The sequence below is a fragment of the Hirundo rustica genome, chromosome 2, assembly GCF_015227805.2.
Source record: "Hirundo rustica isolate bHirRus1 chromosome 2, bHirRus1.pri.v3, whole genome shotgun sequence".
Lineage (NCBI taxonomy): Eukaryota > Metazoa > Chordata > Aves > Passeriformes > Hirundinidae > Hirundo > Hirundo rustica.
In genome coordinates, this window is record NC_053451.1 from 92,538,146 (window position 1) to 92,550,463 (window position 12,318).

At 39.0% G+C, this 12,318-nt stretch overlaps 1 protein-coding gene across 4 annotated transcripts in view; it reads right to left on the reverse strand.

The window, feature by feature from the left end:
- TMCO3 (transmembrane and coiled-coil domains 3) overlaps positions 1 to 12,318 on the reverse strand; it is a 32,446-nt gene that overhangs the window by 16,547 nt on the left and 3,581 nt on the right. For all 4 annotated transcript variants that reach the window (XR_005699405.2, XM_040055289.1, XM_040055290.2 and 1 more), the window contains exons 3-7: positions 7,904 to 8,083; positions 6,020 to 6,211; positions 5,088 to 5,216; positions 2,032 to 2,124; positions 681 to 867 (exon numbers count right to left, since the gene is read on the reverse strand). Coding sequence is in view for 3 of the 4 variants with exons in the window: in XM_040055289.1 (XP_039911223.1) it covers positions 681 to 867; positions 2,032 to 2,124; positions 5,088 to 5,216; positions 6,020 to 6,211; positions 7,904 to 8,083 (781 nt within the window). In the remaining variant the exon portion in view is untranslated. The remainder of the gene's footprint in view (positions 1 to 680; positions 868 to 2,031; positions 2,125 to 5,087; positions 5,217 to 6,019; positions 6,212 to 7,903; positions 8,084 to 12,318) is intronic.

Genomic DNA, 12,318 nt, shown 5'->3' on the forward strand with positions numbered 1-12,318 from the left:
AGCAGTTACGCACTAGTTATGCATTTAGTGAAACCCCTCTACTGAGAGTATAAAGGCTATTCTGAGGACAGACATTCAAGTCAGCATGTGTAAAATATACACCTTGAATTTTGGCATTAGAATGAATATTCTAGAGGATGAGGAGGACTTTAACACAATTTGTATGAGGGAGATATACGTGGAAGAAACCACGGTGTCAAAACTTTTAAAAGGAAACATTTAGAGTATTTGAGAAGCTAGAAATATGGTCTTGAAGGTCCTTAGTAGAAGAGCTCTTGGCTATGAAAGATCATCTGAACTGGTTTCTGTTTCCTGAAGAAGGGTGTGAATTTTTTTAATTAGCCTTTCTGCCCTGATGATAGGTAGCATTAGGCTAATCTGGTAGCCTCTTAAAAAGCTCAAGGATTCCAGTCACTCAGTAAACTCAGTTCTCAATGGAGTGCACTGGCTGTACTACACTGTCTTTGCCCAAAGAGGACTGGCTGCGTAAACATCAAGTACACCTCCTAGCAAGAATATACACAACACTGGCCAGTGTTAAACAAGGACGTTTGTAAACCAGGCTTAAGAGCAAGTTTTGTTTTGTTTTTTTAAACTAGCTTCTCTTATAATATTACAAAGTCGACTTCTTTTAAATTTTATTAGATACTAGAGTAGTCCATATTTAAAGTCATATTTACCTTCTTTATCTCCTCGAACACTACCTGCAAGAAATCTGGACACCAATGGTGTGCTTGACAAGGACAAACAAGTGGAAATGAAGACACTCTGTGTCGGTCTAATTTGGAGCAAGTGCCCCCATAGTAAACCAAAGGCAATCATCAGAACGGTCATGTAGCAGGGTCCTTGCAAAGATATTTTCCATACCTTGGGAAGAAAATAATTTCTTAGGACATTTTTTTTTTGCTGCTAAGTTACAATGTTTTTCTTTGCAAATAAGCAGTTAAGGATGTGTGGTCTGAGGCTGTAATACTGAGGAACAGAGTAATGGACCATCACACTCTATCACCTAAAACTCCCAACTTACTACATTGAGCAGATATTCTACCCCAAAAGTCTCTCTACCAGACACCAGGTGAAATTCCCAAAGCTCACTGACAAATTAAGGGCCAAATGGTCCAGTATGGGTGGAAATACATTAAAATTATCAAATGAAAAACCAATTATTTGATGTAATTCTAAGATGAGGAAAAAATGGGTGTGGCAAAGGCAGTCAACAATACCACTAACCTGCTCCAAACTAGTGCACAAACAATTCTGAAGCAGCAATTTACCTACTAGAGTCTAGGGACCCTTGAATTACTGATTTTTATCTTGGACTTTAGATAGACTAGAAATAGCGGATTAAGCTAAATGGTCATAAATTGTAACGTATTTCAATTAAAGTTTTTCTAGTATCATAAACTCACAGCCATCAGTTTAGGAATGGATCACACAGTGCAATTCTTTACATATACACAGTCTTCACATATTTGTAGCCATACTTTCCACTATTAAAATTCTAGCTGGTTTATAAGTTTCTTTTTAAATTAAGACCAAATGAAACTTGTAGTTTTTTCTGAATTCTGATGGCCACATAATTTAATATTCCGGACTGTGTTAACATACTTGCTTAATCAGTTAATTAGCCAGTAGAGTATGTATTAACAATGCAGCATGCAGTACTTAAACTTTCTGATTTTTTGTGACAGGAATGGCAAACATCACTGACATTCCATAGCAGCAACTGCACATTACTGCATGTTAAAATAAAGCAGAGATGGACTGTCAAACTGTGAGAGATTTTCCTAGTAATCAAACTGTTTTACTAAAATAGGGAGTAAATGTAGGGGTTTTTGAGACACCGAATAAATAATGCATTCCGCTCTTTCCAAAGTGCAGAAGCAAATGTCACATTCGTCTTTTCAAAAAGGCACAAAGCTACACCAATGTATTGTAGGAAGTGCGTAAAAATCTAAAATATAACTGAAATCTGCAGTTTCAGTAATTAGCAATTAAATCCCTTAACACAGAGATATTATAAAAAAATACCTTTCTTAATCTTTCAGGAGAAAATTCCAGACCAACTAGAAAAAGAGTGAAGAATACACCAAACTCTCCTAACGTCTCCACCTGTACAATAGACTTAGGAAAAAAAAGGAAAAAAAAATCAGTGCACAGCAGTCAACTTATAATACAAAATTATAAGTACGCTACAAAACAAATTGATTCTCATTATGTTTCCACAAGTAGTTCACTTGCTGCTCATATGACATCAGAAGTTCCCAGAGCAGCTTTGGAGTGCAATTATTTTTCCCATCACCTGGCTGATACTAGGCAATATTTTGGTAGGAGAGTGCTGGTCACCCAATGTGCACATGTGCATTGATCTTGGTAAGTGTTGAGGAACACATCTGATCCAGGTAGCTTGGCTGGCAAACTGCAGATTGAGATGGAGACTGAACTCTCAGTGGGAGCCTGCAACAAGTGTCAGTGAACTACCAACCTTTGGGATAACCAAGGGCACAAAGGTGAAGAAGCCAGACAGCCTTGTCAATGGTCAGACTGGGAAGTTTCCTTAAAAGTAAGCTTACTTACTTGTTGAAAAAAAATAGGTCACGTTTTATATACGTAGTATTAAATCTCCAAGGCTTGCATTCCAGAAGCTACTTCTTACTAGTTATTTTATTGGTCTGTTGGTGTAATCTTTCTGCTAGATTGTGGTTGCTGTTCTGTTCACCATCCTAACAGGCTCCATACATGCATCTCTCAGACCAGCACAATTACCAGCCTTTGTGCTACAGAGAGAAGGATCCAACAGCAAGAAAAGTGCTTGTCTTTCTCATTACAACAGAAAAATGGGGATACTTATGGCTGGTAACTGGTGCACCCTCAGGGTTCAGGTCTCAGGCCAGTTCTGTTCAATAGATATATACATATATCAATGATCAGAATGGAGGAGGTGAACACACCACTTGCAAGATTGCTGGTGATAACAGACTGGGAGGTGCTGTTGACTCTTTTGAGGGACAAGAGGCCTTGCAGAGGGATGTAGAGCATCAGGCAATGGAGCATCAGGCAATGACTAATGGGAGGAAATCATTTGACAATTCAAACTGCTAGATTCTGATCCCCCTAGGATGAGGTAATGCCAGGCACAAGTATGGATTAGGAGAGGAGAGGCTGAAGAGCAGCCCTGCAGAAAGGGATCTGGGGCTGCTGGTGGACAGAAGGCTCAGTGTGAGACACCAGAGGGCAAACCCATCCTGGCGTGCATCAAAGAGAGCATCAGCAGTCACTCAAAATTATCCACTGTATTCAGTGTTGGTGTGGCCTCACCTGGAGCACTGTGTGCAGTTCTGGGCCCCACCATGGAAGGAGGATGTGAAAGCCTTTGAATGCATCCAGAAGATGATAAAGCTGGTGGAAGGCTGGAAGAATGTCCAGTGAGGAACAGCTAAGGACTCTGGGTTTGCCTAGCTCGACAAAAGCAGGATGAGGGGCAACCTCATAATTCTCTACAGCTTCCTGAGGAGGGGAAGTGGAGAGGGAGATGTTGAGCTGTTCTTACTGGTATGAATTGACAGGATGAGTGGGAACAGTTCAAAGCTGCCTCAGGAGAGGTTCAGGCTGGACATTAGGAAGCATTTCTTTACTGAGAAGGTGGTCAAACCCTGAAAAAGGCTGCCTAAAGAGCTGATTGATGCCCCAAAGCTGTCAGTGTTTAAGAAGCATTTGGACAATGGCCTTAACAATATGCTTTGACTTTTGGTCAGCCCTGAAGCATTCAGGCAGCAGACTGGAATAGTCTATTCTATTTTAGAAACCTAGTATTTCTTTCCTATATATTTACAGGCCAGAGTAGAAGAAAACAAGGTTTATCATCAATTACAGAAGTGGGGATGAAAACCACCTTTTCTATCACATTAGAATCTGTCTGCCTTCTCAGTTCCTCAGACATTCAACTTCTTTAGGAAATGAAGAGGAGACCAAACACAAGAGACCCAGTCAACATGAGTATCATCCAGATGAATAATGTTCAATCACAGCTCCATAAGGAAAAGGCATGTCACTCAAGCTGTCCTTAAGAAACTTCTCTTGTAACTGTTCTGACCACATAATTTTCTTCCATGTCAGTCTCTTGAAAATTCATTGTTGGGTCTCTTTCTTACACTAAGTATACAAACTTGTCTCTCAGTCCAAGTAGTCAAACTTTTCAGACATTTTCAACCCAGAAATTATGTACAACACAGAGGCTGAGATTATTTAATCTCTTCCAATACAAGACCAACAAAATCCGACAATTTCTACTAATCCCTACTTACTTTTGAGCTCAATAATCATTCTCAACAGAAGCCCACATAGGAGCAGATGTTGCAAAGACAGTAAGTTCCCAGTGGTTTCATGGCTATCAATGCAATAGACAAATGCAACTTAAGCAGACATTACTGTGCAGCCCTAGCATGTGTTCTGTTTTGCCTGCTGGCTAAACAATCTGTTAATGCACACCAGAGCACCAATCAAAACATGTCCAGCCAACCACAGCTCACGGTTTCGCAGGAGCCAGTAATCAGAGTACACGTGATGGAGCTAAAAGGGTTCAAAAGACTTCAGGAATGTGGGCAGGGTACTGGGAAGGGAACAGGGGGACTAGGGTGGATGAAAGCACTACAGAGGTGCAAAATAACTCTCTGGAAAGCCAAGCTATGTTCCTTGGGCAACTATTTGTTTTAAATGCTTTCTGCACTGTCAACACTGAGTTTTTGCAAGTTTCTGTACATTTTATGTAATTCGAATAATCCGGCTCCCAATTGTGATGCTTTATGATTAAAATCAAAAAGAAAGAAAGAAAGAAAAAAAACTGACATAAAATTTCCACAACCTTCAGTTTTCACTTTCAACAACTGTCATAATTTTATAGGAGAAAAAAAGATTGAAAACAAAATGATTCAAAGACATAAAATTTGAAGCCCTCCTCTTGTAAAGTTTCAGGTTTGGGGATATCTCTTTTTTAAATACATTTGAGGTTGGCAATAGCATATTCTTTTAAAACTACTTTTAAAGATTTCAACAAATTAAATCAGTCAATAAGTAACTTGCCTGCTTACCTTGATACTATTTAGTCCTGAGGGTCCTAAGAGTACTCCACAGATGATATATCCAAACATGGTTGGCAATCCTATTGTTGTGCACAGCCAGCCACATGGCAAAGACAACATTCCTATTGTCACAATATCCTAAATACATAAGATTTACAAAAGCATTAATACAAAGGACACATAAATTTGGGATGAAATTGAAGACTATTATCTTCCAAAAGATAAATAGCACTGTAAAATTAGACTACTTCCTGTGAAAAGAAAACAAAACTTCCGTAAATTAACCTCAGTACTGTTGTAGGTGTAAGCACAGCAGTTTTACAGATGAAGCATATGAGCTACTGATCTTAAGTAACTGGGGGACTTTAAATCAATTTATAAATATTTTAAAAATATTACAGAAAGTAGGCAATTTCCTGGGTGGAATGACACCTTGCATAAAAACAAGATGGTGAAACAGAACTGTTTTGAGATTTATAATTAAAACAAAAATCCCAATCTGGTTATTCTATATGAAGCACTAATACAATCAAAACTCTACCATGTCTATGTACTTTCCAGTATCCCTTTTTTCATCACAAGGCACAACCAGATAAATTCTCGCTACTGACAACATGCAAGTGGCTTCTTAAGCACAGCAGTAGCTTTAACACTTTGTAGTCTGAGAGAAGGAACAGTGCCCCAAAGGTGCAACAAGAGAAGTGGAATAAAACCAGAGAGGATTCACGTGGCATCACGATCAGTCTTGTGAAGACAAATCTAAGAGTAGGGAACATGTGGCTGAACCACCACGGACAGGGGAGTCATGAATGCTGATAACTCTGATAACTTCAGAGAGACAAATGCTGAAACTATACTCACTCCAACCAAGTAGTACTGACATGCAAACTAGTGGAACTAAATCCAAAAGTGAATGACAAGAATGTCTCTAAAATTATTACCTTTATGAAATGATGATCAGCACGAGGAATGGTTGAATCTCTGGGTTTAGTAAGGATATACTGATTGTTCTGAGAATCAATAAGCATACTAAGACCTAAGTCATCTTCTACTTCTCTTTTTGAAGCGTTTCTTTTGGAGTTGGCTTCATCTTCTTCGACCCTTAAAACTGCTTCAAAGTTTACACCTCTTACCTTTAAGAAAGAGAAAACAATAATCAAACAAACAAAAAAGGGGAGTCAATTAAACATAACATAAAAAGAGAAAGATTATTAGCTGTGCTTGAAGTTTCTACAGAACTTGTTGACACCAACTAAAAACACTGCAGGTTTCTTCTCTAAAAATCTTTCAATCTCTTTATCAAAACTCGATGTCTTTAAAAGTAACACTTTATTATCTTGAACAAAACCAATTGGAGATTACAAAGTGATATTCTGTTCACAAAAATCTGAATTAAAGACTGCATTCCAAGTCAAGAAAAGGTCACTGTCCTGTAAATTTGGAGGAGAGATTGTAAGAACTGTTTCTACCTAGTTATTTTCAGGATTTTATTTCTCAGAACAGCAATTCTTGAACACAGGTTGTGGTGCAGATTTCTTTTTTCATTTTTACCTGCTACACTTCACTGTTTGGCTATATTTTAACAGAAGCGTGTGTATCTTTATCAGAATATTGATTACTCTATTAAAACGTCTCTATTCTAAAATGCCACTGTTTTAGTTTAGAAGAACGTTCCTTGCAACGATGGAGAAGCACACAGTCCTCCAAGCTGCGCTTCATGATTCCTTTTCTTTCTCGGATGGCGCAGGAAGCAGAAGAGCGGGGAGATGCCGGGAGAACGAGGCGGCGCTGGCGCTGCGGCGGTGCCCAGGCGCGGCAGGAGAACGCCCGCTCCGGCGCTGGGCGGCTGGGCCGTTCTACCCGGGCGGGCCACCAGAGGGCGCTCCCGCCGGCCCCGCCCGCCGCGGCCGCTCTCATCTGCCGCACACCCAAGAAAAAAACTGCTCTTGCTTCCTCTCGATTCGAGCGCAACTACAAAAAAAAAAAACCAAAACCAAACAAACAAACAAACAAAAAAAAAAAACCTCCCCCAAAAAACACAAGACAAAAAAACCCCCCAACCCAAACAAAAGAGCAGCTTGGCTCTCTGCTACAGAGAAACTGGTTTTTGGCTCCTCAGCAGAACTCAAGAGCTCTGCTCACTTCAGGAGTCAACCTGGAAATCAACAAAAACCTCCCAAGAGCAGAAGCCAAATAAACAATAACCTGTGTTTATGCACACAGGCCAATATCTGAGGATGGCAAAATGGGACACTAGGATAGACTGCCGTATTCCTGCCTCCAGAGACACATAGCCTTACCTGAAGGATACTGTCCCATCATGCAACATAAAAACAAGGATCGGCGCACTAGGCCAAAGTACAAAATGCAGAGGAAGTCAGATGTGGAAGAAAGTAACATAATACACACATTTAGGTCTTTCATTTGAACAATGTGTCTTTTCACAGGTTGTGAAAACCACCTCCAAGGACTCTTGCCCCCTCACAACTTTCTCATGAAAATGAAAGAGTGGAGACAATGTTTAACATGGTAACTCCATATCCTGCCAAATCCAATCATCACAGTCCCCACCACCACAGAGATGCCGTATCTCTCATGGGCTGTATCAGTCAGACGGACTACATCTGCCCCGTAAAAGTGGCAGCTGCACGGAGGACTTTCAAATCAAAACCACAGAAATCACTAGCAAAAAGGAGCAATTAATTACTCCTGTTTGCTCACTCTTTAACAATCACTAAAATCGTAACAACTATATAACACAGTGCAAACACCAACTATAAATAAATGCACTCCAATGAAATGACTGAGTCTAAAGCATCACTTACAGATTTGTTGTCATCAAAGGCATGCTCTTCTATTTCCTCTTCCAGTCTATCAGCTGCCTTCCTGACATCTTCCAGAATTTCATCAAGCATTGACAGGCTTTTGTTTTGGTGCTGCATGTTCTTAAGGGCTTCAACCTGGTGTTTTTCTGCTGCTAAGAGTTCAACATACTCCATTTCTTCCTGTTGAATTTTACAACACACAGATAAAGTGTTGGCAGGCCTTTGAGCAGAAAAAAACATTTGACATAAATGTATGGCTTCTTTTGGCACAAAACATTTTATCAGTGGAATTGGAAAAGCAATATAGACGTCATGAAGATATTTAAAGATTGCTTTTTCTTGTGCCAATTTTCATTGGTAAGGGGGTAAGAAAAAGAACCAAACAAAATACCCACCAATTGCCTTTTCTATTACATTAAACAGTAGACCTGGCCCAAGGTTATGATCCAGAAAATACAAGAAAATATTTACTTTGAGAAACTCTAAGAAGCATTTCAGAGCCAAATAAAGTTCAGAACTTTGTGCTTTTGAAGGGAAACATAATACCTTGAAAGCATAGCTATACTATCTACAACAAACAAATTAGATGTAAAGCACAATGAATCTTAACTTTATAAGCCCTTCTATAAACATAGAAAGAGGTCTATTTACAGTTTTCAAAAATTACAGTGACTGTGGAAATGGAAAGGAAAAAAGAGCTGGGGGAGAGATGAACACCAATCACTGTAGCCAAGCTTCCTGTTCTTGTTTCCCAAAAAGCATTTTTCCTATTAGAATTAAAATGTGACTTTCCCATTTCAGTTTGGGCCTCTTATCAACTTGCACCAACAAATTCTGAAATGACTAAGTTTCTGAAGTAAAAAGAGAAAATATGCTAATATGGTGTGAAAATATTTCAGTAAGTTCTCTAATGAAGTTATGATGTTTCATTTTTCTTTGCATGTTTCAGGTTCAAAAAGAGAACTAAAAAGCTTGATTTACTAACAACTGGGCCTAAACACCTTTTACACAGTTACCATGACAGTAACCAAACAGAATACTTTGTGTATTGACAGAGAATTTCAGGGGTTTGGGGAAAAAAAGATTCTTTCCTTTATATGCCTCTATTCTTTTAAAGATTGTTGAGAGAACAGCTATGAGTAGGGAAACATACACAAGGGCAGTGCTCCTTCCTTGCGGTTAGATTCAGGATTCTGAGAATACTTGCATGAGAGAAACACTTCTGCTCTTTTAGAGACCCAATATTATTAAAAAGGAAAAACAAACAAATGGCAAAAAAATGTAAGCAATCTATAGGTCTGACTCAGTTCCCAGAAAACACAAGTTTCTGTCTCCAGATGCCCTGCCCCTGCCATGAAATCAGAGAACATAAATCTTCCATAGGCTGTGTGTTTTATCTGCCTACCCTCCACAGATATCTTCAATAACCTGAGCTTATAAAATGGTCTTAAACACCTATGCTTAAATAACAGGAGTGTCTCCTCCTCCACACATTTGCAAATGGTCATCCTTCCCCTTGGAACATGCAAGAACATGCACATAATTTAATCAATTCCTTGATGCCAAGACAAGAACATGTTCAGTAATATGTTCAGTACAACCAGTAACTCTAGCCAAACCCTTTAAAAATCCTGACAGATGAATGGCTCTGATTGTAATGAAACCACAGTACTGGCGTCTGCTGGTGTTTAGAATTATCATAGTTACACCCTCATGGTGAAAGTTACCCAGATCCCAAAATAACTGGAGCTGGGAAGAATGTAACTATTAATGTGTTTGGCCTAATGTCAACAATTAGATCTTATGCAACACGTAAGTAGGAGACACAGTCAGTCCCACACAACCTCAAGGAAAAACATTTCCTACCTCTTGCTCTCTGCTAGCAGACATTGCTCGAAAGATGTAAGAAACAGCCCCCATATGAGTGGCAGGTTCTCTGCTAATTAAGCAACAACTTAGAACACAGGATGAAATTGATAATGATTAGATTCTTTCCCCTCAAAAATGGAAGAGGTTTTGGGTGCAAGGAGACCATCTCAGTCCTTTCTATTGGCCAAGACAAACAGGCCGAACAGAGCTAGAGGCAAACTACATTAAAAAATAATTCTCTAATTTCAAAGAAGTTAACTTTCCCTGAACAGCAAGGTAGAAAAACTTCAAAAAAAACTAGAGTTTAGCTGCAAGTTCCTTCAATTAATGGAGATAAAGGTTTTTGTAGTCTATTAAAGTGGCATCTGTTTCCAGCAAGAGACAAGTGTGACAGCAATAGACTGGGATAACCACAGGCAATGGAGTCCATAAAAAGCACAAGTTAAATCGAACAACCTGCTGTGTGCTAAGGAGAAATGCATCACAGTACAAACACTGTTTTGCAACTCTGGCTGGGATTGGAGACACTTGATCACGAGGTACATACCAAGCAACCTCTTAAGCAAAGCAATACAGATAAGGATTGTGCACTTAACAGGAACACCTAAAAACACATGAGCAAAATGAAGTAAGATTAAGACTTTGGGGCAATGCTGATTCAGAATGCAGTGGTGCTGTTGCTCTCTACTATTTAATCAGAGATGACAAAAGCACATGCAGAAGAGGTTGCATCTTTGCAATACGTGCAAGTTTCTTGGGGTTTTTTTCACCCCTCTCTGATTAGAAGGCACCCAAGAAATTAGAAGCTAATTAAAAAGCAGGTAAGATTTTGTTGCTTTTTCCTGAACTTCCAAACAGGGTCCTGGAGCAAAAGAAGGCACAAACCATCTTCAGTGCTTCCTTCTTACTTCCCCCTGCCCCTCACCATGAATGATTCCATTACATCTTTTCACAGCAGCAGAACCAGCGAGGAATGCGTCAGACATACATACATATTCCAGCTTTAATGACTTCCAAGCACTCCAACTCAACAGAAATAAAACAAAGGGAAGAGTCCAGCACCTCCTACAGTTATTTGTATTCTCCATTCACTCACTGTTTAAAAAATAGATGCTCTATGAGTATACCAATAAAATAATCATTACAGTAAAATGAAACTGGGACAAAGTTGGACCTAATATGAGTCCCATGAAGTAAGAACAAGGCCAAAACGAACGTATCCCACGCAATTTTCATCTTTTTGGCATGCATTTTTCCATATCCTTTGCCTCCCTTTATACAACAATTATAAGGTTAGAACCACAAATATTCTGCTTAAATAAGCACATGCATGGCATACGAAAGAAGGTGCAAAAGGCTGTTCACTCAAGTAAATATTTTGATAATACAAAAAGTCTGCACAATCCATTTCTGCAAAAGTAAAGTTTTGACAAGACACATCTCTAAAACACATCATTGTACACAAGGCACCGTTCTCAAGTTCTAAGATAAATTACTTCATTATTTTATGGTAACATTACCAAGAATTAGGTAAATGGGAAAGAAGGTTCTAGACACCCTCAGTGCTGCTTTTTTACAAGCTCTGAGAAAGAAAAAAGGTGGAAAATCAAGTAAAGCTCATGACAATTTCTATGACATTTCTATGGAGCAGAGGCTACCACGACCATCAAGTATCAATATACAAGTCATATAAAGCAGTTCACTGGAATACATCTAGATGCAAATTACTCTCTATTCAAATTTGTTGTAATTCAGTCCTCATTTCCACTGCACAGAATCACTCCAGTCTGCCAAGTTTAATCCTAATTTCTACTTCCACCAAGCCTATTTTGGCACAATTCACTGGACACCTTTCCCGCACATAATTTCTTTCCATCTTCACCTGTCAAGATGTGCACATTTCTTAGCACAAATGCCCTTCAGAGACTCTCACAATTGAAATGCTAAATGCCAATTACATTTTTGTTTCTTCTCTCGCTCCCTTGTACAAAGGCAGCCTCTTCTTTTGGAAGACAGAAGAGAAAGAAAATTCTTAATATATTCCTCCAGTGGTTGAGGGGTAGAGAAAGGAAAAGAGCAAATTAAATACCAAATACATTAAATTACATTTTCTCACAATGGGAGACTTTCAGTACAGTCAAACTTTCAGTCTGAGCACTACCAAGTCCAGAAGACAGTGGCAGATTGTGCTCAACCCAATGGGACACGGAAACTCAAACTTTCCATGAAGTTATTTGTGTTCAACTGTTACTCATCTGCGTTTTTTCTCGGTAAAGTTATTTCAGCTGATTCTTTCTTGGAAGCACTGCTTTTCAAACCTCCACTTCTTAGGCTAGGAGCGCAATACTGAATTTAAAAATCTATCACCTACTGTTTTGCATGTCTATTTTACCCATATCTATACAAATAGGGAAATGAAAGGCAGCAAGTAATTCTGTTTCAACTGTGGACTTTGGCTGAGCAATTCTCATTTAAAATGGATAAAACAGTTAGTATATCACTAATTGATAGCATTATTTCCACTCAGCTAGTGCCACTGGCTTGTC